At 53.0% G+C, this 27,676-nt stretch overlaps 2 protein-coding genes across 4 annotated transcripts in view; both read right to left on the bottom strand.

Moving 5' to 3' along the window:
- Positions 1 to 570: 570 nt before the first annotated feature.
- On the bottom strand, positions 571 to 24,640 carry USP48 (ubiquitin specific peptidase 48). 3 transcript variants are annotated; one of them, XM_065738227.1, is made up of 27 exons: positions 24,463 to 24,640; positions 23,796 to 23,916; positions 23,472 to 23,622; positions 22,202 to 22,329; positions 20,638 to 20,762; positions 20,205 to 20,313; positions 18,833 to 18,966; positions 18,526 to 18,608; positions 18,069 to 18,248; positions 15,925 to 16,047; positions 13,861 to 14,010; positions 11,530 to 11,730; positions 10,213 to 10,327; positions 9,945 to 10,075; positions 8,583 to 8,654; positions 7,052 to 7,176; positions 6,779 to 6,901; positions 6,104 to 6,165; positions 5,517 to 5,627; positions 4,777 to 4,904; positions 4,468 to 4,574; positions 3,140 to 3,244; positions 2,420 to 2,572; positions 2,062 to 2,187; positions 1,785 to 1,833; positions 1,537 to 1,563; positions 571 to 1,433 (listed from the first exon to the last, which is right to left on the bottom strand). In XM_065738227.1, exons 1-27 carry the CDS (start codon positions 24,594 to 24,596, stop codon positions 1,411 to 1,413), a joined length of 3,096 nt encoding a protein of 1,031 aa, XP_065594299.1. In that variant the 5' UTR covers positions 24,597 to 24,640; the 3' UTR covers positions 571 to 1,410. The 3 variants fall into 3 exon arrangements, with proteins under 3 accessions (XP_065594299.1, XP_065594298.1, XP_065594300.1); XM_065738226.1 differs by having other exon boundaries at positions 15,925 to 16,050; positions 24,463 to 24,639; XM_065738228.1 differs by lacking the exon at positions 3,140 to 3,244 and having other exon boundaries at positions 15,925 to 16,050.
- Positions 24,641 to 25,166: 526 nt separating this feature from the next.
- HSPG2 (heparan sulfate proteoglycan 2) overlaps positions 25,167 to 27,676 on the bottom strand; it is a 28,942-nt gene continuing 26,432 nt past the window's right edge. The window contains 7 exon segments of the mRNA XM_065738246.1: positions 25,167 to 25,641; positions 26,210 to 26,313; positions 26,379 to 26,462; positions 26,541 to 26,602; positions 26,689 to 26,767; positions 27,377 to 27,452; positions 27,555 to 27,608. Of these exon segments, the coding sequence (XP_065594318.1) occupies positions 25,478 to 25,641; positions 26,210 to 26,313; positions 26,379 to 26,462; positions 26,541 to 26,602; positions 26,689 to 26,767; positions 27,377 to 27,452; positions 27,555 to 27,608 (623 nt within the window). The 3' untranslated portion in view covers positions 25,167 to 25,477.

Raw genomic sequence — 27,676 nt, 5'->3', positions numbered from 1 at the left:
AGTGGATCCATATATCCATGGTGTCCGAAGTGAGTGCACCTGTCTGTCCCTCCAACCATTCAACTTCCCATCCCTGCTGTCCTGAGCGGTTCCATCAGTCCATCCATCCCTGGAGCCCAAAGTCCACCTCTGCGCACCCCCGTGCCCCCATACTGTGGGCGTCCCAAGGACCCCTCTACAGCACCAGTGGTGGCAACGGGGGATGCAGGAGGGACACGGGGGCTCAGGGACAGGCTGGCATAGGCTGCAGGGCACCAGGTGCCAGCACCAAGGGGAGGGCTCCCAGGGCCCAGTGCCAACAGGAACAGAGAGCTCAGCCCCACAGCTGCCCAAGCATCACTGGCAGGGGCAGCTCAGTCCCACATCCCGAGCCAGCACTGCATCCACTGGGGAAGGGCTGCCAGGGGCACGGGAGCACAGGGGGTGCCAACAGCTGCACCATTCCCAGCACAGGGAGAACCTGCACAGGGCAGAGGCGGGCACACCGAGCAGCAGACACGAACCTCAGGCAGAACAGGAAACGTCTAACTTTATTATGAAGATACCTCAACAGTGCCCCTTTCCCCCCCCCCTCCCCCCTCTTTTTACAGTCTGGAAGTGGTACACTAGTTCCTGCTACAAACACGCAACTGGGGAGAGGGGGAGATCGCTTCTGGGAGCTGGAGATGTAAAAAATTAATTAGTGCATTCCTGAAAACAAGAACAGAGGGAAAACCTCTGGCATGGGGAGTGGGGCTGACACAGCCCCAGGGGTCCGAAGCGACGGGGGGAGCGCTCTTGGCAGTAACGGACCAGAGAGAGATGTTATCAAAAATAATTAAAACAGCCCACATTTCTAAAAACACAGTTCACAGAGAGAGACCGTACGGCCACGGCTGGAAGTGAAGCTGCGAAGGTGAGCGGCGCGGGGAGGGCAGCCCGGCCCAGGAGCACAGGGCTCACAGCACGGAGAAATGGACCAAGACATTCCTCACAACGAACAATTTCTTTACTTTCATGCTGTACTGAAAAAGTGGATCAAAGACGGCACGAGCTGGAAGCAGAGTACGCCTAAAGAGTTAGCGGAGAACAGATCGAGGTGGTTTTGATCTACTGCACCACAGCTCCTTCTGGGACAGACGATACCCCCGCTGGAAACACGTGCCCGCACACAGCTCAGGCTGCCTCTGCTGCTATGCTTTCCAACCCTACTGTTGCTTTATTAAATATAAAATGGGGAGCATTCTCTTGAAGTCAGGATGTCCGTCAGTGCAATCTGCTTTGACATAAGGCATTTTGGGGGCAGTCATTTCAGAATGGGTTTCTGCCTTCTGGAAGAGTCAAGAGTTCAGTCCCTTATCCACCTTCTCTTTAAATGCCCTGCCATGTCACACCCTCTTCCTTTCTGGTCTGCCAGCGCTTGTAAAGCCATCAGTGTCCGAGTAAGCCAGTGCCTGGGGGCAAGGAGACAAGCACCAACAGTTACAGTGCCGGCAAGGCACAGCACAAGTCAGCGTGGGCTTCAGAAAAAGGAGGTGTGGGGGGGAAGATTCTCACCTTTAAATCCTTCTTCAGGCATACAAACTGGGGACAGAACGAGAGAGGCATCACGTTAGAAGCGGCACTCAGCCGTACCTCCAGCCAACAGCCACACGAAAGCTTCAGCATCTCTGTTTTCCCCTCACGTTTCAACCCCAAGCCAAAGCAACCCTATTCAGCTACCCCTACATCCCCCCACCAGAGGCAGCAACGCAGGCCCCCAAATCCCAACCCCCCACTGCAGCACACGGGGGTCCCCCCCTCACCTTGCATCACATCGTCCATCGCTGCGTAATCCGCAATTGGCTCATCAGCCTGGAAAGCAAAGCAGACAGGTTGGTGCCCGGCAGAGCTGCACGGGGTCGTGCTCCTTAAGGAGGCTCTTCCTTCCCCAAAAAGGGCCAGAGCTCTCAGGGAGGAGCTCAGCAAAGCGGGCCAGGGTGGGCACGAGTAAGGGGGGGAGGGAGGGAGGCAGCTATTATGTGTCCTGTTCATGGAACAAAACCCCAGTTCAGCTCGCTGCGTCCCTTCCTCCCTCCTCACCTTGAGCAGAATGACGGACTCGGGGATGACACCCAGGCTGCCCAGCGTCGCCGTGTCGTCGCTCAGCATCTTCCCATCAATCGACAAGTTCTGGTCGAAGGGAGCAACTGAAAATGCATGCATGATCTGTGCCAACACAATGAGACAGGCTGATTTTGTGTGGAGGAAAAACATTCTGCTGAGCTACACAAAAACACTGCGTGCAGCACACAAACACATGCCTCTGCTGCCACTGGGGATTTAAACTCTTCCCTCCATCTCCTCCCAGCTGCACTCTCCTCACTATTAACTTCAAGGTTTTTTTGTTTTGTTTTTTTTTATTTGAGAACACACGTTTCTTGCAGCAGAACTGCCTTACCTGTATTTTCAGCTCTTTCAGTGTCTGGTTAGCAGAAACGAGCAGTGCTTTCTCCCCCCTGACCTTCCGGTGCCGGGTGCTCCGCCGGATGCCTTGCTTTTGGTAGATGTAGCTCTGGTGTGAAAGCTTCTGGCGCTTCGCACCACCATTGCTCTGAAAGCAAGAGCCAGGAGTGATGAGCGTGGCCACGGGGACTGCACAGCACCAGCTCCCTCCCAGGCTGCAGCACTGCCTGGGGATCACCTGACACACGTAATGCCGTCGAGACGACCAAAGGAACCTCAATTCCTGCTCCTATAGCACCAGCACAGACCTTACCTCGATGCTGCAGCGATCCCTTCTCTAAAAAAGAGCACCACCTGCACCACAAGACACTGCCAACAGTGCCCTGCTGCTGGGGGGCACAGCCCCCAGTGTGTCCCTTCACTGGTATTAAGAGGACTTGGGGTGACCCTGACACCGAGCGACCGATGCTTGGGAGTGTGCAGGTCTCTGAGCACAGGCCTCTGACTTTGCTGGCTTTAAAACCAAAGAGTGCAGGCACAAAACTGGCTTCAGTAATGCAAATGGAGACAAAACCGTGCATTAGGATGGGACACCTGAGGCATTGCTGCTCTCCCGCTTTGTCCCACAAGATGAAAACAGAGGAGGGCTGTTCCACCACGCTGACTCAAGAGGCTGGTGCAGAGCAGAGGAACCTTGCAGTGTTTTGATCTCTACCTGGTTAAAATCTGGGTCTTGCTCCCCCTCTGGCTTGTTTTCCTCCCTTTCCTCTTCAGCTTCTGAGCTGCTCACGTTCAGCTCTGGAGCAGCGTCCTTCATTACCTGAAGTCATAAAAATCATTCTCTGTAACTAACCCAGACTGTCACATCACAGCAAACAGCTTTCAACACTTCAAGGATGCCACCTTGATCAAATGAACCAAGCTAGAGAAATACAGGGATCTGCTCCATGTGCCCCCAGCTGCACTGAGCCATGGGGACCGGGCCCAGGAGAAGACACAGCTCTCGAGCTGCTCTGCTGGACTGCAGCTGTTGGCTGCCAAGCAAACCCCACTGCGGGGACATCCTGCTTCCTGCAGCTACAGACCTCTCCAGGCAAAGGGAACGTCTCAGGGGCCCACGCTGATTTCCTTCCCATTAGCTGGCTGCTCCTCCACTCAACTAAGTGTATTACGAAAGCCCTAACCCAGAGAAAGGAGTATTATCTGTAAATTATACACTTATCCGTCCCTGCAGCAGCCCAACAAGAGGCACTCACCACCATTACTCGTGGGCTGCAGCTCCTAAGTAAACGGAATCTAAATAATTGACACCAATGTACAGAATGCAACGCGCTCCTCATTCACCCTGCTGGGTGCTCACACCGGGGTCTGCAGGGAGCCCAGCTGTGCTCCGCCCCCCCGCTGCCTCACAGCTCCCTTCCCCATCCATGCGCTTGGGGTTCAAGATTGCAGCTCCCAACTGTCCAGCACCAATCGTCCCCAGGGTGCTCTGGATTCCAGCAGTGCTGCTCTATGCTGACTGCACGGGGCTGTGGTTTCCTGACCGTGAGGGAGAGCTGGCAGGAGGGCAGCAGTGGCTGGCAGGAGGGCAGCAGTGGCTCTGAGTGCTGCTGGGGGCAGTGCCCCACCAATGAGGCAGCAGCGTGCCAGCTCTCACCCCCTCCGCCAGCCCCAGCTGCCAGACAAAGAATAGCTGCCTGTTCTCACAGCCCTGTCCAGCACCATGACAAAGAGCCCTCCTCCGCAACAGAGCCAAGCACGGTGCTGGGATCCAGCCCCCAGGCAGGCTGCAAAGCCACAGCCCTGGCTCCAGACCACGCACTGCGCTCTGCTCTGCTGGCTGAGCTCAGACCTCTCCAGGTTCCATCTCAGCTCCCCCAGAACAGGGCTGGGAGGGAGAAAGAGATCAGCACAGAAGCCTGTAAGCCGCCTGGCCCTGCCTGCAGACAGCCACTCATCTGGCCACGTGGGCTCTCAGCTGGGGCAGCTTCTGAACAAGGAAACAGCACCGGGATGAGAGAGGGCCAAGGGAGAGATCCGTACCTTTTTATTATCCACCACTTTATGGATGTAGATGGTTGCTTGGGTGTACTCACGCAAGTCCCGCTGCTGTTGGCATAACAGCCCTTCTCTGCATTCTGGACAGAGTTCTGGGGAGGCACAAAGGAAAAGGCATTTAATTGCTTCAGCTCCTTGGAGACACTGAGCGCGTGTACCTGCCTGGTGCCTCTCCTCACAAACTCATGGCACCAGGGGCGCCCGCCGAGCTCCACAGGAGCTGCAGAGATCTGTCTGAGCAGAGCCAGGTACTGGCAGCACCAAGGAGAGATGCGGCAGGGAAAGCTCACTCACGGGGCTCAGAGCTGTACAGTGCTCCCTCGGGCTGCCCGGCAGCTTGCATGCGGGTGATTTTGATGACATGATCCACCACGAAGAGTTTTTGAATCCTCTCCCACTCACTGGGCCATATGAGAGCTATACTGTGCAAAGAAACAAGAACGTGCTTCATGTCACGGGAACACCGAGCTGCGATATCCTCCCCTCTTCCTTCCAGTCTGCTAAGGCAACAGAAGCAGCAGAACCCACCCACAGCCCCAGCTACACAAGGGTTGGTGTGCTCAAGGTAATGGGGGCACAGCAGCGTGTCCTTAGTGATGCTGCTGAGCTCCAGCCATGCCCAGCACACGGCCGGAGGGGAGAGAAGTGGAAGATCTGCTGCTGTTAGTTCTGCCTCGCTGCAGAAGCAAGGCTGTGGAGCATGAACTCCAGCCCGACGCCCAGCGCTCCAGGGGAAACTCTCAGGGAAAGCAAAGCTTCAGCAGCTCGATGCTGCGATCCACAGTCAGGCTCTGGGTCGGCTATTGTTAGGAACTAGCCAAGCTTAAGTAAGCTCTTTTTTCCTGAGCTAGCAACCTTGGACAATTTGGGTCTCGCCCTGCATGGAGATGTACGCTAAGGTACGCCTGAGGAAGCAGCTGTGCTCCCTTTGTTCAGGGGGAGCACGTGCTCCTGCATCACTGCAGCTCAGTGAGCTTTGAGAAGCTCCCCGGGGCTTGCAGGGCAAGGCAGAGGTGAGAGGAGAAGGAACTCACAGCTTGGAGTCTTCTTTGGTCATGGAAGCATAGGTGAACATGAGGCCCCCGTGGGGGCAGAGCAGAGCACTGTTCCCTACCGAGGAGACAGGGCTGCACCGCGTCGGCCTCCTGCTTGGGCAAAGAAACAGGAGGTTATGGCATGGACAGCAAGGAAGCACAAGCCTGCAGGCAGCAAGAAAAGGAAATGGCAAGTGGGTACATGCAGGTGGCATTCCAATGGGGAGTGCAGAACTGCCACCAACACGGAACCAGAGCTCCCGTGCACTGCAAACCCATGCTCCTGCCCCACTGCATCTCACAGCAACAGGACCAAGTGGTGACCTCTGCCTGGGATACAGCTTCAGGCAGATGAAAAAACTAATCAGGTTACTATCTAATCTGACCATCTGGTTAAGGCATGGTAAACAAGGAAATTCAGATTCTCACAATGTATTACAATTGCTACGAGTGCAGGGTCCAAGTCCTGCAGGATCAGCTTCCTTGTTTCCACGCATGCAGCTCTGGGCAACACTGACTCAAAGCAAAGTCACCACCTGTAGCCCCCGAAACCAAACACAAAGCACCAAAGAGCTCAGGCCAGTTACCTGACAAATTTCCTCCATTCTTCTACAAAGAACTGTGAAACGATATACAGCTCATCTGTCTCCTGGAAGGGAAGGGAAAAAAAAAAAAACCACAACCTTCTGTTAATTAACCCAACAGTAGAGAGGCAATGACTGTTCAGCTTTTTCTGCAGCACACGTTCTCTTTGAGACCTCAGCATTTTTACCATGACAACTCCATCCAAGTGCACTGGGAAAGCCAAGTAAAATAATCTGAGACGAAGTACCGAGCACTTACATTACTAATCTTGTGTTTATTACAAAGTTAATTCAGCTTTAGATCCAATTACCTCTAATTCATAGCAGGAAACGGTTGTTTCCCTAGAACAGCTCTCTGGCACTGGAGTTTCTGTGGCCAAGTGCCACTGCACGGACTCAGGCTCGAAGCAGATCCCTCTGCATAGCCGAGCATGGGGGGAGATCACCCCACCTGCCCCCACTTTCAGAACAAGCTCAGCAGGGCTGCACTGGGTCAGTACTTCCACAGATGGATGTAACCATTGAGAAATACCATCCCTGCTTGTCTGGCTGACTCCAGGCCAGCAACATCTGTGCTGGCACACGAGGACTCCCACGTCCCTAGCGCAGGGTCTCAGTGCCTGAGCAGCTAAGCAGAGATACAGCCTCCAGCCCCAACCCCCCCCCCCCGTCCCCTACCTGTGGCCAGCTGCCCAGGCAAGGCCGGCACTTGTCGTGGAACAGATTCTGGAGGGATGTCTTCTGCTCACTAGCCATCATCTTGTGCAGAGCTTCATTTTCTTCTCCTTCCCGCTCCAAAATCTGCACAAAACAGTTGCTGCTTCATTTCCTAGCAGCTATTCAGAGCTGACTCTGTTTCTCCCCACTGCACTGGGGAGTGTTGAAGAGGAAACCAGACACGTGGCCATGTATTTACAGCCAGCAGAAGGGTAATGTTTGCAATTCAGATACCTTGCATTGGGAACAGCACTCTTTGTTATTTGGGAACTCGGGAGCCTTTGGGAAATACTGCTTGAGCTTCTTCCAGGCTTCCTTCGACACCACCCTCCTGTCATTCTCAGATATGCACAGGTCACCTGCAGGGAGAGGGGCAGAAGGGCTGTGCCCTGCTGTGCTCAGCAGCGTGCTGCAGCCCAAACCAGATTGAGAAGATTACCAGGTATCAGAGTGGGGGAAGGCATTCGTGTCAGCAAAAAGAGCCCAATACACAAAGTCACTCAGGGATCACTTCCCTGCTCCGACAAACAAAAAAACAAAGACTTGAATTCACATTTCGGTTTCAGGGCCTAAAACAGTGGATGAATAGAGCCCATGGGGAGGCTGGGAGGGGAGATGCCTGCAGGAGCAAGGACCACCCAATGCGGGCACTGGGCTCTGCTCTCTGGCCACAGCTACGGGGCTGTGATTTCACAGTGACCATTCTGCAGGCTGCAGACAAACCCATGTCCCGTGGCACAGTTCCTGCACCCCCAGCAAACAGAATCACTGCTACGCAACCTCAGCTGCCCTGTGCACCTCACAACCTGCAATTAACTCAGGCTCAAATACCTGCACCACACCTCAGCCCACACACTCCAGAGGAATGCCTGAAGCGTGCAGAGATAGGAGGGCTGTTCTCCACGAGGAACCAAAGATTACCTCCAGCAGGTGAAACGCAACCAGGCAGGTACCCTCCGATTTCCCACATGCCCCACTATGGCACAAAGTATCAGGCCAATGAGCAACTCAGCATCCTAACCCTTGCACAGCCCCAGCAGCCTGCTTCCACACTGCCTGCCTGCATTGAGTGCTCCACTGCCGCACTGTGCTCCTGTCTGCCAGCAACAGCTTTGCTGCACTGGAAATCTGGAGCTATGCTCTCTGAAAAGCAGGTAGCAAGACAGTGCTTCAACGCCCGGCTTTATCAAGCCATTACCCTACAGCCTTGATTAGCCCTAATGACGGGAGTTGTGCTGCTAATTGACAATGCCTGCCAGCAGGAGCCTCCAGCAGAACACGGGCACGTCGGACAAGCAACACGACCCAAACAGCAGCGCAGCTAACCGAGCACAACAGCCAACATCAGGTCACAGCCTGATGTAAATGGACACCAAAGCACAGCAGGTGGGGGAATCAGTATGCCTGGGTGCCCCAGCTGCAAACAGAAACAACAGAGCTTCTACAGTTGTTGGGTATGTGCTCCTGGGCTGAGCTCCTAACAGAGAACGATCTGATGCCGTTTTCTTTCTCTAGAATCTCCCACTGTTCTGAGTGCTGCTGCAGCCCCATGCAGCACCCAGGTTCTTCCCTAGAGGTTGGACTGTGCTTGTGTCCTTTGCACCACTTGCTCCGAGTTTTGAAATGTCAAGAAACATGTGAAAATGAGAATAAAAACACGCTTCTGTGGTAACTGCTCTGCTCATGCTGCTCCCAGGCTAGGAGGTTAACATCTGGAGCAGTGGGCAACAACAGAAATGTTCAACTCCAGCCCCCACAGACTTACCATGTGGGCATACAATGTCTTCATTAAAATTTAACTCTTCTTCCTCCTCTCTCTTATCTTCATTTGATTCATCTAATTAAAAATAAAAATAAAAATAAGAAGATGGCACAGTTTCTCTCTGCAAGACAGGGGAAACCTTTGGGGGAAGGATGCTGCTTTCCCTTCAGCAGAACTCTCAATCTAGGGAAACCTGGGAAGCGTTATTCTGTTATTCTCCAACACATGGGCTTTGTGTGCCTGCAGGCCAGGCTGCGTGGCATGTAGGAGTGCTTTGAAGTGCATGGAGTACAAGAGCAGCCTTTGTGAGACAACAAAGGGTGCATCTGTTCCAGCTGCAGCATTGCAGGGGTTCACTGCTCAGAGCTAACCCAAACCTCCAGGCGAGAGCGGAGCACCACAGCATGGCCTCCTCTGCTCTGCACTTTGACACCCACCCAGTGTGAGAACTGCTACACCGGAGCTCAGAACTGCAGCTCTACAGACAGAAGCACTGACCATCAAGCAGGAGAAACAGAAAAAACAGCAATGTAACAGTTTGAAGCAATGCAGCTAAGGAGCAAGCCGGCTCGTGAGCAGTTACAGTGCACTTCTGGGAGGTGCAACCAGCTCTGAAAGCAAGGTGACCCCTGCGGGAGCATGTGGGACAGCAACAGCTGCTGACGCAGGGAAGAGAAGTGCCCTTTTCTCAATGATGCCACCAGCCCCAACAGCAGCAGATAGCATCGCTGCGGTATCTGATGTTCTCAGAACCCTCCAGCCCAAGATCAATGCAATTAGCTGATCATCTCCACTTCAACCCAAATAAGCTCCTTGCCCTCAGTTATGAAAGAAAAAAAGTTCAAAAGGAATCCAATTTCTAAGGGTTTCGAGAACAGAAGGCAAATAAATCCCACACGTCGTCACAAACGAATGATACAGGGATAGAAGAGAATCCAATTCATGGTGTTTTTTTTCCTAAGCAGTGTTTTGCCAGGGCTGCTCTACCAGCTGTGCTGTTTCATCCGTAGGCCTTTGCAGTAAACATCCCCAAGATAATTTTCATGTTTCTTCCTCCCCCTCTGCACTTTCATTCAGATAAAAGTAGATGAAAAGATCATGTGTCTGGGGCGGTAATTTTACAGAGCTGTGTACAACTACTTATTACCTCATCTTCTTCTCTGGGTACGAAGATCACCCAGCAGTTTTGAAACTTATCAAATAAAAAGCTCCTGAAATTAAGGCTGTGTGATATCAAACCACCCGAAGTGCCTTCCCTCCCTGCTCATAAAAGGGAAGTAAAACACCACACGCCGGAACACCTGACAGGTCTTTTGTTAGGAGGGATCAGTCAGAGCTGGTGGAGCTCCACAGCAGCAGAACTACCTTTGTTTGGTGCATTTCCATTCAGTTTTCCATTGCTGTGCTCTGTGTCTTCACCTTGCTCATTTAATTGTTCCAGAGCCAACTGACGCCAGCTCCGCAAGGACGCCTTTCCAACCCAAAACCCATCACTCCTGTGGGGAGACAGCAGCGTCAGCGATGCAAATCACAGCCCCAACAGTAAAAACTTGGGGGAAGAAAACCTTACACATCGGTTAGCACTGCTAAAAACCATCTCTGACAACATCTGAAGGCACCAGGACTCACATACCCCTTGACTGTTATCTTCAGCAAGTTGGTGACCGTTTTATAGTCTTCGTTTAGCTGGTTTTTCAGACGTAGGACTCGACACCTTTCTACCACACAGTCCTTGCAAAGTGCTTTGACTGGCAATGGGGATAAAAGAAACACAGTGTTACACTCCAGCACACACAGCTGAGCACCTAGCTGATTTGAGAGCTCAGAGAAGGAAGGCATGTGCTGGTCACCCTGCATCATGACCTGAGATGTGGTACGTAAGCAAGTTCACTGCTATGGTAAAACTCCTCAGCTGAGGTGTTGTTTGTTCCACCAGCTCCCTGGTACCAGAATGCAGGAAAAGCTGTGAGAGCTCACAGAGACATGTAGATGTGGGAGACAGAAAGTAGGGGCCTGAGGCCACGTCACTGCACTTCTGTGGCATGAAGGTGCTGTACAGACCAAGGTGCCCTCATGGGATGAGAGGGCTCCCAGCCACCCAGCCAGCTATCAGCAAATAAAAGCTCCAAACCTCCTATAATGCTGTGCTGGACCAGGAGCAGCCCTGCATCTGGGCTTACACCTTGGGAAAGGAGCAGGGGAAGCCAGAGGGTCACACCCAGATCCTTCCCTCTCCATCATCTTCAGTGAGGAAGCTGCAGGTGACCTTCCAGCTGACTGATAAAGGTTGCCCTGTTTTCATAAGACCTGCCTGCATCACTGGATGTTCTGCTGGTTGCATTTCTTCCCTGTAAGTGCCTGACAGGAGCCGAGCTAATCTGGTCTCAGTGGGAGCTATTGAGCTCCTTTATAAAAGAAACTAAGCCTGGAGCTCAGTTCAGAGATGCCCAGATACTGCAGAGGCCAGCCCTCCCCACGAATCACACGCATGGCAGACATGTGCAGCACCAGCACATTCACTGACAGGTGCATGTTCCCAGAGAATGAGGCAGCCCGGGACAGGCTGGGGGAAGGGAGGGGCAGCCATTTTATCAGGCTTTAAAAATCATTCTGAAGTCTCTGAGGGGTTACACATGCAAGCTGTGCTATTTCACAGAATCAGCTGAGTTGCTTTCTCAGGAATTTGTCTGTGCACAGTACTCCATAGGCAGAGCAGGACTCAGGCCTGAAACCAGCCATGCAATCAGACTAACTGCATTTGTTTGAATGCTAATATAATTAAGTGATTTAAGAAAAAAAAACAAAAACAAAGCACTCGGAAATAGCAGCACAGAAATAAAGTTATGGTAATAAAGGATGGCCCAAAGAGGGCCTGGGACCAGAGCAAAGCTCGAGCACATGCTCAGCACACCAGGAGCAGAAGGGGGGACCTGCAAGCCAGACATCTCACCGTTCAGCCTGGGTCCCCCGCCATATCTCCTGTAGAAGTAGTCAGCCACGTACTCGGATATCCTCTTCATTATGCATATCTTGTCGGGATGCAGCTTCCCATGCGAGCACAGGCACGCTGTGTTGTCTATGGGTTTGGGAGGAGTGGACTCATCCAGCCACTTCTGCAGCCATTCCAGAGAGATGAAGTCGTATGGAGAACCTGGGCGGGAAAACCACGGAGAGAAACAAGCCCATACATGTCAGCCACCATGTGATACAGCAGATGGCATTTTATAATTACTCTGATATTCAATGGTGCTTTCACAAATGAACAGGCTATGGCAGTTGGTTATATCTCTGCAGTACAAGTTGGCAAACATCTGACACAGCTCCTGTGCCCAGCCCTCTGGGTTGCTCCTACCACTCTGGCCCAGAGAGACGGAAGAGATTGACAGTGCAAGTGGTAACTTGGTCAAATTTTTTAGTCCAAACATGATTTCTTTTTGTTGAAGCAGAGCAGCATGCTCACTCCTGTCTGCTCAAGGGGAAGCATCTCACACAGAGCCAGGGTTCGGGTCAGCAGTGGGTCAGGTTGGTACAAGCTGTGAGATGGAAATCCCTGCATCTCCACCTTGAGACCCCCGGTGATGCACACACCATGTACAGCTATGTTAAGAGTGGTGCATTGTGGAGCTGCTTGCTGAGGTTACGTGGAAATGCAAGCACAGCTATGCAGCTCATCTCAGTGCTTCTGCCTGCTTCAAATTAACACACATCCATCATTTCACACCAAGGAGCAACAACAGAGAAGCTTCAGCAGAATACTTGGCCCTCAAACCTTTGCTGGGTCCTTGTGAGCCCTGGTGTCAAACCCTCTCTCTTGCAGGATCCAGCAGCAGTGTTTCCATCTTACGCAATGCTGCTGAACTACACAGCCGTGACCTCCTGAGAATTGCAGCGCTGTCAGAAAGGCTTTGCTAGTTTGGGATGAAAGCCTCCTCCCCTGGAAAGGACGGGCTTTTCTTTTATATTTCCTGGGGCAGGCTCTACAAAGCTGGCAGAAAATGTGTCTGCACAGCTGCAGGGAGAAGCTGAGCTCCTGAGGGACGGGGTCTGCAGCAGCTCTGTGTAGCACTGCCCCACTCAGGCTGTGACAGCAGCAAGGGCAGCACTGCCCCCAGGGCAGCACCTTAAAGCAGGAGCAGAGGAGCTGAGCTTTATTCCTTTATCATCTTAGGAACATTAAGAGCAAGCTATTCTGTTGCTTCTGAAGGGAACAAAAACACACCAAGGCTGAGCTCGTTGCTCCTTTCTAATGGTGACTCATGGCACATTCATACCTCCATCACGACCATCCACCGCAGCTTTGATTTATGGGTGACATTTTAATACCCCTCAGCCTTGCAGCTGAGCTGTGACACCCCCTGGTTCGTGAGTTATGCTCCAATGTTCCCAGCTTGGGCTCACAGACTGAGCAGGGGAGAGATTTAAGTCCTTGGCCAAAGTCTGCTGCTCAGCTCTTTAAATCTCACTGCTGCTTCTGAGCACCGAGTAAGCTAAAAGCTAAAAACAACCCAAACTGTCTAACAGGCCACACAAACATCTGGAAGTCTTTAATTCCAATCACTGGGAGTTTTTAGGAGACTCAGAGTGGTGGGAATTCCCCCACACTGGGCAGACAGCAAGCTCCTGCACGCTTGCTTTGAGGAAGACAGGAGAGAAAGGCAGCAGGGGATAAGGATCCTGGTGCTCAGACATGCTAAGGCAACAAGATGCAGGGAGCAGGAGGAAAGGATTAACCTCAGTCACTCATCAGACAGGCTACGAAGCTCAGGCACGCAGCTTCAAAGCCTCAGCAATGATAAATCAAATTGTTTTCTGCTGGAGGCCAAGCATTCCTGTACCCTGCTACCTGCAGGTTAATTTAGACCAACAGCACCACAGCTTGACATGAGTTGGCAATTGGAGACTGGGCAGTTATTCTGCCTCGATACCACTGAGCTCTAACAAGATGAGCTGCTCATCAGGCAGAAGCAAGCAGTCACAATGCATAGAAGTGCACAGGAGAATGATGGAGATAGAGCAAGAAGGGAATTAGCAATGCCAAAGGCCATTAGAATGAGCAAAAAGGGAGAAAAATAAGTTAAGGCAGATAAACAAGTGAAGGGAAGCAAATTCTAAGCATGCACACAGCAACAACAGGCAGCAATCGCCTTCCTCTCAGAGAGGGCCGCAGCAGCTGCCTGCAGCAAAGCACTCAGCCCACAGGGCCAGGCTGCAGGTTAATTACACAGCACCACTAATCTTAGCAAGGGGCGACTACAAAAGACTACCACAATGTCTTACAGACCAGCTTCAGCAGGTAACCTTTGGTAGAGCTCCTTCACCTCTTCGTGCTTGATTTTGCCCCTGGCCACGCTCTGTTTGCGCATCTCGGCCATTTCGTTGCACCACTCCTCAAACTTGCAGTTATCTCGTTCCACCAGCTCCTGCAGGAAAGCTGTGGGTAAAGGGAAGAAGAAACAGCCACCTGTCACCTCGAGGAGAAATGCCAGTGACAGTCATTAGCCCCACCACCATCAGTTGTCTGGGGACAATTAAGGCTAAGAATTCCCCCGAGGCTGCAGATGTATCAGGTCTTTCTGAAAGCGAAATGCATGGACATTGCTCTCTGCGATAGTTATGGCAGTAGATGATTAAATGCAGCTGTCCTGCAGGGCTCAAAGCACCCAAGGAAATCATTTACCCAGGGCTGTGTTGCAGAAGCTCTCTGTTTGCTGAGCAGCCAACGCCGAGTGCTGGCGGCCGCGCGAAGTGCAGAGGCTGCGAACACTGCGGCAGTACCGGCCCCAGGCACTGCCCTGCCTGCTGCCAAGCAGCTCCTCAGCCTGCCAAGGAGCAGCAGCTCTTGGGGCAGAAATGAGAGCTTCTCATCCCACAGGTGTACCTGCAGGCCCTGTGCTGCAAACACAAGGGCACAGAGCCCTGATGAGATCAGAGATATGTGGGGCAGACCTTCACCTTGCCACAGAGGTGGAAGTAATGGGAACTTCTGCTGTTACCAACTGAAAAAAAACCAAAAACAAACAAACAAAAAACTTGGCATGGAGAAAGATAAAGTGCTTCCCTTGGAATGCTAGTCTGAAAGAGGGGCACTGGATGGCTTATCTGAAGCCTTTTCCCATTTAGAATTAGTTTGAAGAGCTATAATATTTCAGAAACACCAACACCTGTGTAGCCAGAGAGCACAGCACCTGCCTTGGGAAAACACTGCACTACAAGTCATCAGCCCAACCTGCTTGTCCTCAGGTCAGAGCTGGGGAGCCAGGCTGCATTCCTCTGCCATGCTGGAACAGCAGTTTTTAATGGCATCAAAGCAACATGCCTTGAATTCGCAGTTGCATGAAGCCACTCCAAAACCACCAGGCTTGATGGCTGCCCTTTGCTCCATGTACCTGGCACGCCTCCATGTGAAACAAAGGCAACCACAGGGCTACTCAGGAATTCAGAGTTGGGTGGGGAAGCTCCGCCGAGTATTGTTTTGGGCAGAAGGGTAGGAGGGAACAGAGCCTAAAAGAGCTCAGCAAAGAGGCTGAAAGGCTGCTCTGAGGCACAAACGAGGACCAAGCTGCGAGGCCTGGAGGGTGGGCTTTGAGGTTGGAATGGTGGGGGAGCGGGGGGGCTGAAAAGTTAAAGTGTTGGGGGGGGGAAGCAGGGAGGGAGGGTCCTGAAGGGGTTAGAGAAAGCTGTACAGCTCAACCCTCACCAGCAGCCCCCACCCCTGCACCCAATGACACCAGATGCTGACACATAGCTCGGCTCTGAGGGGAAGCAACACCTCCAACAGGACAGAATAGGGAGCAGGAGGAGCACACCTGCAGCCTCACCAGCACCAGAGGCCTAATTAACATCGAGTAGCACACAAACACTGAGCATCGTTAACTCCACAGGGCAAATCTACAGGGGTTTCTGCCACCCCCGGTAATTCTAGAGCGAGTCACAAACGTGCTCGCACAGAACTCTCGCTGAAGGCTCACAGCCTCTGGGTTTTATGCCATCAATTCAGATCTGGCAGAGATTAAGCACTTGTAGAAGACACTTGCCACCTGCCAGCACTACTCCCCTTTAACACATTGTGTGCCCTGCTGACAGTCAACCCGAGTGGGACATCACCTCCTCCTGACCCCCTCCCAGAGGACACCCCTGGGTCACGTGCCCCAGCAGGCCGAGATGATGTTACCAGGTTCACATGATCCAAGTGCCAGGGAAGTCCAAAGATTTTGCTGCACGTGACCAACGTTGTGACAGCAAGTCACTGTGCAGTGCCAGACAGCAAAAGGTCCTTCGAGCACAGCCCCGAGCAGGGATGTGCTCTGGGAGAAGAGCTGGAGAGGCTGGGAGTGTGCTCCCTTACCTGGTACTTCCACTGTCAGCGACTTCTCCCGGGTCTGCAGCCTGTACACCAGCATGTAAGCGTTGCGCGAACAGTGCGTCCCTTTCCCACATTTAGGTTTACGGGTCTGAGACTTGGAAGGCTCTGCTGTGGCACAGAAGCAGAACACAGTGAATACATGAGCTTGCTCATGCACTCTCCTTTAACGGGCTGAGTTGGCCACCCGGCTGGTGCCAGCCTGACCTTTAGCCCAAAGCAAGCCCAATTCCTTCCAGCATTCCTGGAAGCAGGACAGCTAGAGGGACTAAATTAGCGCCCTGCTGTAAACCACCCTCCATCAGAGAGGCTTTCTTCTCTCCCCAGCCTGGCCCTGTCAAGCCAAAAGCAGCTCTTGCACAAACATTCCTCCTCTGCCTCCTGCTGTTAGTGCTGGTGTCCTGACACCGAAGAACAGGGTCACATCCTAAGGGAAGAGATCTACTTGCACATGACCATGGATGTAAAAATCAGCACAGGGACCATTCTGCTGGGCAGTTCTGGTGAAGAGAGCAGCTGTGCAAATGCTCATCTGGGAGCAGCTGTTGTATGATGCAAGCTCATGTTGCAAGAGTGACTGCTTCCAGACTGCCAGGCAAGGAAGCATGCTTATCTAAAAAAGATACAGATTCAAAATCCAGCTTGTGCACTAACACAAAAACAAACAAACTAAAAAATCCCAAACCTCTGTAGGTCAAACTATAAACTAAATATTGAAATAGTTTTTAAGAAGTGTTGTTTTGTTTTTCTCCCAAATCCTGGAGAAAAATCTCATACATCTGCTACACCATCCAGGGGACTTCCAAAATGGTCTTTATTTTGCATTTTCTCCAAGTATTTTGCGTTGCTCCCATGAGCAAGGCCAGGCCTCAGGACTGTCCCTACAAGAGATCTCTGCTCTGCACTGCCAACCTCCTCCCGCTGCTGCATGCATTTGTAATGAAGACAACTCTTAAATTCCAGTTTTGCTTGAAGTAGACAAATGAAATCAGCACTTTCCTATTTTGCTTAACACTTGGTGATTCTGCAGAAGCTTCCAGACATGCTTTGCTTCCACCCAAGCAGCCCCGTGCTTCAGCAAGAACACTCCCTTGCGGTTAAGTACAGCCCCTTACAGGATCAAGGCCACAGCAGGTCATCTGCATCTTATTCTGCTCCTCTGGGTAACTTGTGAGGTTAAAGAGAAAAGGCTTAGAACCTTTTATTGCCTCTCAGGGCTCATTTTCCCCCCATACACCACTAGATGTCTAGCCAGCTTCACAATTGGCTTGAGAGAGCACAGTCAAACATAAACAGGATGACAAAGCTGCTCTGGTGGCAGCCTGCAATGATGCACACCATGACGAAATGCAAGAAGGTGTTTACTACCTAGAGCTGAAAATAAAGTGGCATCACGCAGGTGTTGCATGGGAGGCAGGAGGACAGGCCAGCTAACATCCCACGGCTGTGCTCAGGCTTTGGAACGTGAATAAATCTAAGGGCCTATTTCCATTCAGCTGTTGTTTAAGAATGCTTTTTAAAAAGGCAGTGTTTCATCAAGTCCAATGATTGGCACTGGAAACACAGTGCAACAGAAGCATTCAGGTGGGAGAGTGTTTTGGGAATGGGTTAGTGGCACTGTAGGAGGACAATAGCACAGGGTAAGGTGACAGCAGCAGAACAGAAGGAAAAGAAAGAAGTGCAAACTGAAGAGGGCTATCTTGGATTTTTTTTTGACTGAGATTTGTGTGAAGACTCTTTGCTGCCTCCTAATAGAGCCAAAGAATGAAACAACATGGCAGAAATGAAAACACATTAAGGAAACTGAAAGTCACACTGTTATCTGCTCCCCAGCCTCCTCCTGCACACTGGCCAAGGAAGCAGCTGCTCCACCCTGATAGCACCTGGCTTATCAGAGTGTTATCTGCCATGTGGCAGCAAGAGAAATACTAGAGGAAAGGGAAAGATCACGAGGCATGTGTAAACACTCAGCAGCAATTAACAGAAGTGCTGTTTCACATGTTACCCCTAAAATGTGACAGCACGTGTAGGAGCTCTTTTGCTTTTACGAGTGTATCAGGGCCTCCACAGCATTCAGCCTCTGTGAAAAGAGTTATTTTAAAAAGGCACTCACAACTTAAAGGTTTTACCTAAATCTTCCTCAATCCCCAGCTGCAGTTTCTTCCCCTCCATCTTCTCGATGTCTTCGTCGTTGAATTTGTACCACTCTCCTGTCTGTGGGTCCTTCACATGGGCAATGTAGTGCCCAGAGTATGCACTCACACCTCTGTGTATGAGCACAGCACTCAGCTCGTATACGTAGACACCATCTGGGAAGAAAACAGCAGTTATTTAGCCCTTGCTTTCTTTCCTAGCATTAAAGCCTTTTGCAGAGCAGTGTGCAAAGGCTGCACCTAGCTTTCTCTCCAAGCCCCTCTCCATTCCACTAGCTAGAGCTCCTGAAGCTGCTCAGCTGGACAGATAGCTGCTGCTCAGGCTTCCAACAGCTCTGGACAAATTCCCCAGCTAAAAGCAAATTTGGACAAGATCTCCTCTTGTTTGTTGAGAGGCAGAGGTAACTGACAACTACCACAGCGTGCTACTCACTTTTTTGTTCCATAAAAGGTTCCATGTCAAGCAGTTCAGAGAAGCCTATGTAGGTGTTGAGCTTTTTCTTATGGCCAGTTTGTCTGTGCAAAGGCAAACAGCCAAGCTTCAGTTCAGGGGACAACAATAACAGTTCACATCACATCCCTTGAAGCCCACCAAGTATCCCAAAAGAAGCTCATGCACGCACTCAACCCTCAACATCTCAAACCAACACAGAAAGAGAAGAGCAGATGGCTTTCCAGAGGGCTTCCAAGCACTCAAGGCACTGCTGCCTTTACAGCATGCACTCCAGAAAGAGGCTTACCTGTCAAACACGAAACGCATCAGCTGCAGGTTGAGTGTGCATGGAAGACTTAGCAGCCTGATCTTCCTTGTGGCATTCTGCTTACTCTGACAAGTTTCGCAAAAATAACGATTGTCCCCTTCTAGTTTTTCTTCCTGAGCAGGGGAAGGGGGGGAGAGGGGTGAGCAGAAAGAAAGATCTTGAGAACAGGTTACCCTGAAGCCAGCCCCTGAGCCCAAGTGAGACTGGAAAGCACTTGAACATTTAAACATTTAAGCCTACACACAGATGCCTTCCAAACTAATCTACAGGTTGGAAATTTGCAATCCTCTGAGCTAACAAGGGCACTTTACAGCACAGTCATAGCAGACTGTTGTCACTTTAAATCTCTAACGTTGCCAACAAGGCTACCAGGTTTGCTCTCCACTTGACCAAAGTGCATCAAGTTGGTTTAATACCACGAGGGCTAAGGAGAAAGAAAACAACGGATTTGTCCTTTTACAAGATCACGCAGACCAAGTTAATGTACAGCCACATTTTAGAATGGAAACCACAGTCCTCTGGGCTCAGCAAAACACACATCAGCCAGGGAAAGGAAAGTCTGTGCCTGGGCAGAGCTAAGGCCTCAGAACTCTAACTCCAACTATTTCATTGCAAGGAGGACCAGACAGATGGAAGCTCCCCACGTCAAGGCAGCAGCACTGCCCTCTGCAAGCAGTTGCCCCTTCATGTGCACACACAAAGCTGTTGTTTTTCCCAGCACACCTTAAAGAAGCAGAGCAACCAGTCAGCACAGCAGCATCATGCTGCAGGTTAGCTCTGCCCTCAGGTTCATAATTGCACCCAAGCCTCAAGCTTTTAACAGGATGGCAACCATCGACCCCAGCAGATTTTCAAGTCAAATGAAGAGCACTTGCAGCTGTTCCCCAGCTATTCTGGGGCCTTGCTAGTATTTTTGAGAGCATGTTTTAGAGTAGGGAATGCCTTCCGTTGCTATGCAGATGAGCACCCATATAGAAAACACAACAAGCAGCCATTCTCCCAATGCTATCCATGACAAAGCATGCAGGTACTCCTGGCTAAGCTTGGGGGCTTTTTCCCAGCCTTCCCAGGATGGCATTTTGACTAAACACACAGCTTCCAAGTGCTTCTTAAAGCTGTTACACGCCCATGTGCAGCAATCCTGCCCAGAGCCACTCCTTGCTCCCTGCCTTGGAGTGCAAGACTGGGTCCTCGCTTTCTGGGTTCACAGGAAAGCATTCCCTTCTGCATTCATCTCACTGAGGCACCTCAGCTCCAGCTGCCCATACCGACCTCAGAAGCTGTTAGCTGATGGAAGGAATGGGAACACGTCGCTAAGAACAGCACAGCTCACAAACCAACGAGCCCATACCTTGAGAAACTCCGTTATGCAGTCTGTCAGCTGCTTGTGCCCTTGGATGTTTAACTCCAGCTCATAAAACTTAGACACAAGTTTGGACTCCCTGCCACACTGGTTGCAGCTAGAATAATAAAGAAAAACACAAATGTGTGAGACAAGTTCACCAGGTGGTGTGCTGCAACTCCCCAGCCACCAGTAACCCTCCCCATGCAGCTCTGTAACAGCACAAAAACCAAAGTCAGAGCTGATGCGGTACCACTGAAGGATGGTGCATGCAGGATAACAGCACCTACCAGGAAAACCTGGAGCACCTGCATACAACTCTAAAAGCCTCCTACACAGCATTTTGGCAGCTTACCTGCCTGCTCCGGCTGTTAGGAGGGACATTTCTCCTCATATTCTCTTGAAACGTTTAAACGTTTCTTCCCAAGGACCACATACTTACACTGTGACATATGCGTACTCTCCACAGAACTGTTTTTGAACAATGTTTCGAACGTCTGGATTTTTTTGTTTGGATAAAGTATCCTCCAGCAGAGACATGAACAGCTTGGAAAATTCCTGGGCATCCTGAAACAGAAAGCCAAGGCTTTTAACAATACGCCACAGCACAAAGCACAATCACTGCTAATTTACTGCAAATTACAGAGCCCTCCACACAGACTGCACAGAGACTTCAGCGTGCCCTGAATAGAAAGAGACCAGTCGGGAGAACTAAAGATGAGGAATTTGCCTAAAAGGAGCACAAGGCCCCCAGCGCGAGAGCACAGCGGGAGTGAGGCTGGCTCTGGGCCAGCAGCTTAGGGTGGCTTTGACTTCTGCCCCGCAGCTTGGAGGCTTCTGAATGGAAAACAGCGGCTCGTTAACGGCGTCAATCCCTTTGTGGCTCCACCTGGTGTGTCAACATTGGCTCCTGCTGCCCAGCTGTGGAGACACTGCACGTTGCTCTGCCCTGCTAGATCACAGCGGCTCTGAAGGGGACGCAGGAGCAGCTCGCAGAGCATTAATCATTCCCTGCCCCAGCGTGGCTAGGTGGGAGTCAATCTCTCCAGCCCGCCACTCCTGCAGAACTGTTAATGCTCATTATTCAAAGCCTCAGCACACAATACAAGCTGCCTGCATTGAGTAACATGGGGAAAATAAAACTGAGAAGCTGCCCTGTAGCTTTGCTCCCTTCCTCCTGCAAGGCCCAGCAGCTGCTGCACACACCTCAGGGCATCCCTCTCCCCCCTAGCAGCCTGCTTTCTGCGCTGTCACTCCCCTCCTTTTTTGCACTGCTTTCCCCTGCTCTCTCCTGCAGAAAACAAGCAGGCTTTCACCTCTCATGCTCAACCTGCCCTCAGCACCAAACCCCAGCCCACTATCCTCTCCTCTCCTCTCGGTGCTGTGCCTGCCATGGTCCCACAGCTCCTCTCTCTGGTTCCTACCACTGTCACAACTGCACGTGGCACTTGGCTAGCCTTTAATCTCACTGGTCACTAACAGCCACGTCCTTCCCAGGGATGAGGAGCAACTTTCCCCTCTTTCATCCTCCCAAGGCAACACGTGCCCACATTCCAGCTCTTATCCCAGCTGTCCTCCTTTCCTTCTCAAACCTCATTTTCAAGCCATTCTCTTCTGTCCTCTTCAGCTTCCACAACAGCCCTGTGTGGTGCTCACCTCTCCCAAAAGCAAGTTCTCTGCTCACAGACTCATGCAGGACCTCAGCTCTCATTCCACAGGAGCCTCAGGTCCCCGAGGAGCTCTGCATCACAAAGCCCTGGGAAACAACCTGGGAAACACACTCATCCTGCAGCACACTCAGTGCTTCTGAAGCAGGTGCTAATGTGCTGGTCCCATTGCTCCTCCTTCACCCTCCCAGACAGGAAGGCCCTGGAGCACTTCTCCCTTTGTGTTTGCACAAGTGAAGCTGAGCAGCAGATCCCAGCTTGGAGATGTTCAAATAACACCTAAAAGGGCAGTTGCACGCATCTTTAGAGAAGGTAACTGCAGGCACCGCTCAAGCCTACCTGCTGCTGGCCTGTATCCAAGCCCAGTGCTTTGACAAACCCAGAGGGATCTATGTATCGTCTTTTGCTGTTCTGCAGCAAGGCAAACAAATACTGCAGATGTTCACAGATTGTCTGAGGCTCATAGTCTATTTAAAAAAAAAACAAAAAAGATAAGTTGTACAAGTTACCTGTATAAAGAACAACTGAAAATGACACTTCAGTAGAGCTGTTTTAAACCATCATGAGATCTGAAGTAGTTAATATCAGTGATGACAGCTGTGTCCTGGTTTCAGCTGGGACAGAGTTCATCTTCTCCATAGTATGGTACAGTGCTATGCTTATGACAAAAACAATGCTGATAACATCCTAATGTTTCAGCTGTTGCTGAGCAGTGCTGCATAGTGCCAAGGACTTTTCAGCTGCTCGCTCTGCCCGGCAAACAAGAGGGTTTGAGTGCACAAGATGCTGAGAGGGACAGAACCAGGACAGTCGACCTAACATGGCCAAAGGGATATTCCATAAAAAATGGCATTATGGGGAACTAGAAGACTGAGGCTGGAGTGGCAGCCACTGCTCAGGGCATCGGTCAGTGGGTGATGAGCAGCTGCCTTGTGCGCCACTTGTTCTATAAATGCCTTTTAAAATATCATTACAGTCATTTCCTTCTTCCTTTTCTGCCTTAGTAAAGAGTTCTTACTTCAACTCATAAGTTCTACATCTCTCCTCACAGTTTTTTTCCCCAGCTCAGTGTGAGAAGGGGCAGTGAGCAGAGCAGTCAGTGCTGAGCTGTTGCTGGATGACCACCCAGCGAAGGCCAAACATCCCACAGCACCCAACACAAGCTGTCAGGAAACAGCTTAAACCAAACAGAAAGATGCTGTCTACTAAGTACCACAAAAACGGCAGCTCAGAGCACACCTCCAGCATGGCACCATGGGGAAGGTGCAGCACCACAGCCCCTTGCACCTGGCACCTAAATCCTTGCCTCTCTTGGCACCGAGCACAGCTTTCAGACTAGAAACCCCAAGCAAGTTTTCAGCAAAATCCAACCACTGTGATAGAAGAAATGATAAAGGATGGTTTAACCTGATTTGCTCCTAAAAAGTAGAGTGAAGGATTTGAAGAGTCACACAGAGATGGAACCAACAGCTGTAGCATCAGCCATCAATTCACACCGTAAATTCATTCTCAAAGTCTACAACACCAGATTTTAGAGGAAAACGAGGAAGACCACTTCATTCACAGCAAAAAAAAAGAAAATAAAATGCTGTAACAAGCTACCACTGACCTTCATCTTTGGGGATGCCCTCTCCGGCTGCATGCTCATTGCTGGAACATAAGTAGAGGGCTTGCCGGAGCTCCAGATTAAGAAACCACATCTGCAAGAAAGTGTTCACGTAGCACGTGGCACCGAGGTTCGTTAAGCCCACAAAGGCGTTCTGGCGTGAGAGAGAAAGCAATAGTTGTCACTCGGCGCTGCCGAGGAGCGAGTGGAAATGCAGCAGTTGGGGTGGGAGCAGCGCAGCAGCACCACGCATCCCACTAATGGCTGGACAGGCAGGACAAGGAGGTGTGACCCCCGCCTCGCCCTGGGGCAGGGGGCAGGCTGTACCTTCTTGCGGCGCTCACAGTTGGGATCGTCAATGTTGTGGAAGCTGTTCTCGTCGATCTCACCCAGCCAGATGTGCTCCCCAATGCCCACCAGGCAGTTGGGGTTCCCCCGGCAGTTCCTCCTGTAGGACCATCACCAGGGCCATCCGTCACCCGCTGAAGGGACAGAGCCCCTCGGTTTTTAGGGGGGGGAGGGAGAGAGAAAGTGACTGTGGGGACAACAGTGGGGACTCACAGCATCCCACACCTCCCCAGAACACAGGGCTGGGGGAGAACTGGGGAATCTCATGGGGAGAGGATGGAAAGGGAGTCCCAGGGGTAGGCTGAGAGTTGGAGAGAGCAAAAGGGGGGGGGTCCCAGGGAGGAGTGCCAGGCTCCCACCACTGCAGGGTCCTTGTATCCGGGCGCAGACAGGGAGAGAGACCCTCTCATCTCCGGTGATAATGCGAGAGAGAACACCGGGAGGTGTGGGAGGCAACGGGGGGAGCTGAGGGACGGCCACGGCCCCGAAATGGCGGAGGGCGGCTGCCACCCAGCACCGGTAGGGGGAGGGGGAGGAAGAAGAAGAGGAGGAGGAGAAGGAGGAAGAGGAGGAGGAGGGACCCCGGAGCGGGGGAGGGGAAGGAACGAAGCCCGGGCTCGGGAGCTCGGGCCGGGCCCAGCCGTACCGGCAGGCGCCGCGCTGGCAGGGCTCCAGCCCGACGCGGTAGGCCGCCTCGATGTGCTCCTGCGTCACCGCCTCAGGCGGCACTGTCTCGGTCCAACGCCAGGCCGCCTTCTCCAACTGCAGCCGCGGCGCCATCGCCGCCGCCCCCGGCCCGGCCCGGCCCGGCCCCTCCCGCAGCCGCCGTCAGTGCCCGTGACGACGCGGTGACGCCCGACGCGGCGCGAGGTGCTGACATCACATCCCGCGCGACATGACGGGCAGGGCCTACTTCCGATGGGGTCTGCTTCCGGCGGGGCCTACTTCCGGCCGGTGTTCCACTCCGGCCCGGGCCCTGCGCGCGGCATTCCCGCACCCAGTCGTCCCAGAGCCCCCCGTCTGTACCCCCTCACACCTTCACGTCCGCGCTCCCCGAGGCCCTATACCCAATCTCTCCAGATCCTCCCGTGCTGCTGCATCCGCCTGTCCCGATTCCTCATGTCTTCGCCCCCTGACCCGATCCATACAACTCCCCACACCCCAAGCACCTGCTCCAGACGCCCCCACATATTCAACCCCATACCCACACCTCCCAGTGTCCGTTTACCAACCCCACACCTCCATATCCCGCCCAGAGCACCAGCTTCTTCCTCCCCCCCCCACCATGACCTCCAGCCCTGTGCTCTGTTCTTCCCTGATTTTGGATCGTAGCCACACACAGCCCCCACGCTCGTTCTCTCTCCTTTAATGGGTGTCCCAGCACGGGGGTGCTGGGGGGGCCCGCTGCCCCCGCCAGCACCCAGGATTGTCCCTTGCGCCCCCCACCCAGATGCCACCCCAGGAGGCACCTGAGCGGCCTGGCTGCCCCAGCGTGGCTTGGGTCAGGAGTGGGGAGGGGGGGTGTAAACATTGTTGTGGGGTCCTGGCCTCCCCGGAGCCATCCCAGGGCAGCGAAGCACCGTCTTCTCGTGGCTTTTTGGAAAAATAACAATAAACCCGGCAAAACTTGTCCCCCAGGCTGTGTGGGGGGGAGAGGGGGGCTAGGAGGGGCAGGGGGCGACAGCAGAGCCCCCCACTGCGCCGTGCCGCAGGTCAGTGGGGTGCCGAGGGGTCCCCGCGGGCGCCAGCACCAGGCCCCGCACGCATCCCGACACACCAGTGAGGAACTTGCCGGCTGTGAGGCCGCGGGGGTCTGGGGCACCGCCTGCAGGAAGGGGGGGAACACGTGAGTGTGGGAACATGCGGACATGGCACCCCAGTCCCCACACAGGTCTGCTTCCCACGTCCTGTCCCACGTCCCATGTCACGTCCCAGCACCATGCATCTCCTTTCCATGTCCCCTCTCTTGTCCTGTCCCATGTCCCATATCATACCTCATCGTATGACCCCTCCCATATCCCATGTCCCATTCCATGCCACACCATGTAAAATCTTGCATTCAATTCGTGTCCTGTCCCATGGTCTCCAGTGCCTCATCACACCCCATCCCCCATCTGTGCTAAACCCTGTGTGTCCCATCATGTCCCATCCTGTACCTACACCATGTCCTACCACGTACAGTCGATGTCCTCCCTCCACCATACCCCACTATGTCCCATCACATATCCTGTCCTGTTTGTGGTGTGCCCACTATGTCCCACGTCCCACTCCATGTCCCACCCCATCTCACATCCCATGCTCCACCAAGTACCCCATCCCGTGTCCCATATCATGTCCCATCTCGTGCCACGTCCCACCCCATGCCCTGCACCCCTCTTCCCACATCCCCGTACCAACGTAGACGTTGCCCTGCGTGTTGGCCATCACATTGGTTCCTGGGGACTCTCCGAGCACCAGCTCCTCCCCGTCCACCTGCAGCCACCCGCGCCGACCCTGCCTGTGGGGCAGCATCAGCGTCTGTGTCCCAAACCCAACCCCCACACCACTGGGTCCCAACCCCACCTGGCTGCTGTCACATGGTGCCACTCGCCGTCATTGACAGGGTCTTCAGAGATGATGGTGGCCTCACCGCTGCCCAGCTGGTAACTGCAGGGACACAGGGCTGAGCACAAGGACACGCAGGTGGCGTGGGACCCCAAGGGACACGCCTGTACCCCCCCTCACCTGAACACCAGGTGCCCATCCTTCAGGCCCAGCCCCACGAAGTCTTTGGCTTTGCCACTCTCCTGTGGGTATATCGGGGCCGTGAGCGGGATGGGGACAACCCTGTCCCCTCCCCGGGGCCGGATGCCCTGGCTGTGTCCCCGCTCACCGCCCCATGCCACAGCAACAGCCCCTCAGTGCTGCTTGTCCTCAGCTCCAGCTCGATGGTGTCCTGCAAATCCGGGGCGCTGCAACGAGAGGGGTCAGCCATGGGTGCAGAGCCTGGGAGAGCGCATCACCATGGGTGCAAGAATGCAGTGGGAACAAGAAACAAAGGGTGCAGAAATGCAATGGACTAAAGAATGCAGCAGGTACAACATAGTGGGTGCAAGAATGCAATGGAAACAAGAATGCACTGGGTGCAAGAATGCAATGAGTACAAGGATGCAGTAGGTACAACAGAGCAATGGGTTTAAGAATGCAATGTGTGTACAACAGGTGCAACACGGCAGGAGGGGTGCAAAGTCACCATGGCTGTGGTGCTGCAGGAAGGGATGCAGCACCATAATGCTGCAGGAGAGTGCAGCAGCCTTGAGAGGTGCAATGCCACAGGAAAGGGGCAATGCTGCAATGTGGTGGCAAGGGTACAGCGTGCTGGGAAGGACGCAGTGCTGGGATGGGTGCAGCACCAGGAGAAAGGTCCAATGCAGCAACGGGTGCAATGCTGCAGGAAAGGGGTGCAGCACCCTCTGTGGGTGCAGTGCCACAGGAAAGGTGCTGTGCAGTGGGAAGGGTATAACGCTGCGATGCAATGGGGCTGCAAAGCTGCAGGGGTCCCTGTCCCAGCTGTCACTCACCCACGGGGGAAGAGGTGGCCAGGCAGGGCCAGGTAGGAGTCCCCATGGAATGCGGCGCTGAACTGCCCGGGGGTGTCTGCGGGGAAATGGGGTGAGGAGGCACTGCTGAGCACATCCCCAGCAGCAGGATTGGGTGCAAACAGGGGAAAACAGCTGCACAGCACTCTGGGGAGCGTACCACTGCCACCGCTGCCCTCCTGCCAGTCCTGATCCAGCTCTGACAGCGCCACACCTGCAGGAAAGTGGGCGATGGGGACCGGTGGCACATCCCCACGTGTCCCCATGTCCCCACGCCCCCAG

The sequence above is a fragment of the Cyrtonyx montezumae genome, unplaced genomic scaffold (assembly GCF_038088225.1).
Source record: "Cyrtonyx montezumae isolate F1298 unplaced genomic scaffold, pur_monq_1.0 scaffold_21, whole genome shotgun sequence".
Lineage (NCBI taxonomy): Eukaryota > Metazoa > Chordata > Aves > Galliformes > Odontophoridae > Cyrtonyx > Cyrtonyx montezumae.
This window is presented reverse-complemented; position numbering and strand designations above follow the sequence as displayed.

Coding starts and splice junctions, on each gene's coding strand:
- USP48 (XM_065738226.1), bottom strand. CDS start 24,596: ATGGCGCCGCGGCTGCAGTTGGAGAAGGCGGCCTGGCGTTGGACCGAG. Junction 16,051..18,068: donor GGGGATTGAGGAAGATTTAG/GTAAAACCTTTA, acceptor TCTGTGCCACAG/CAGAGCCTTCCAAGTCTCAG. Junction 8,655..9,944: donor TGGAAATGCACCAAACAAAG/GTAGTTCTGCTG, acceptor ATTTTTAATTAG/ATGAATCAAATGAAGATAAG.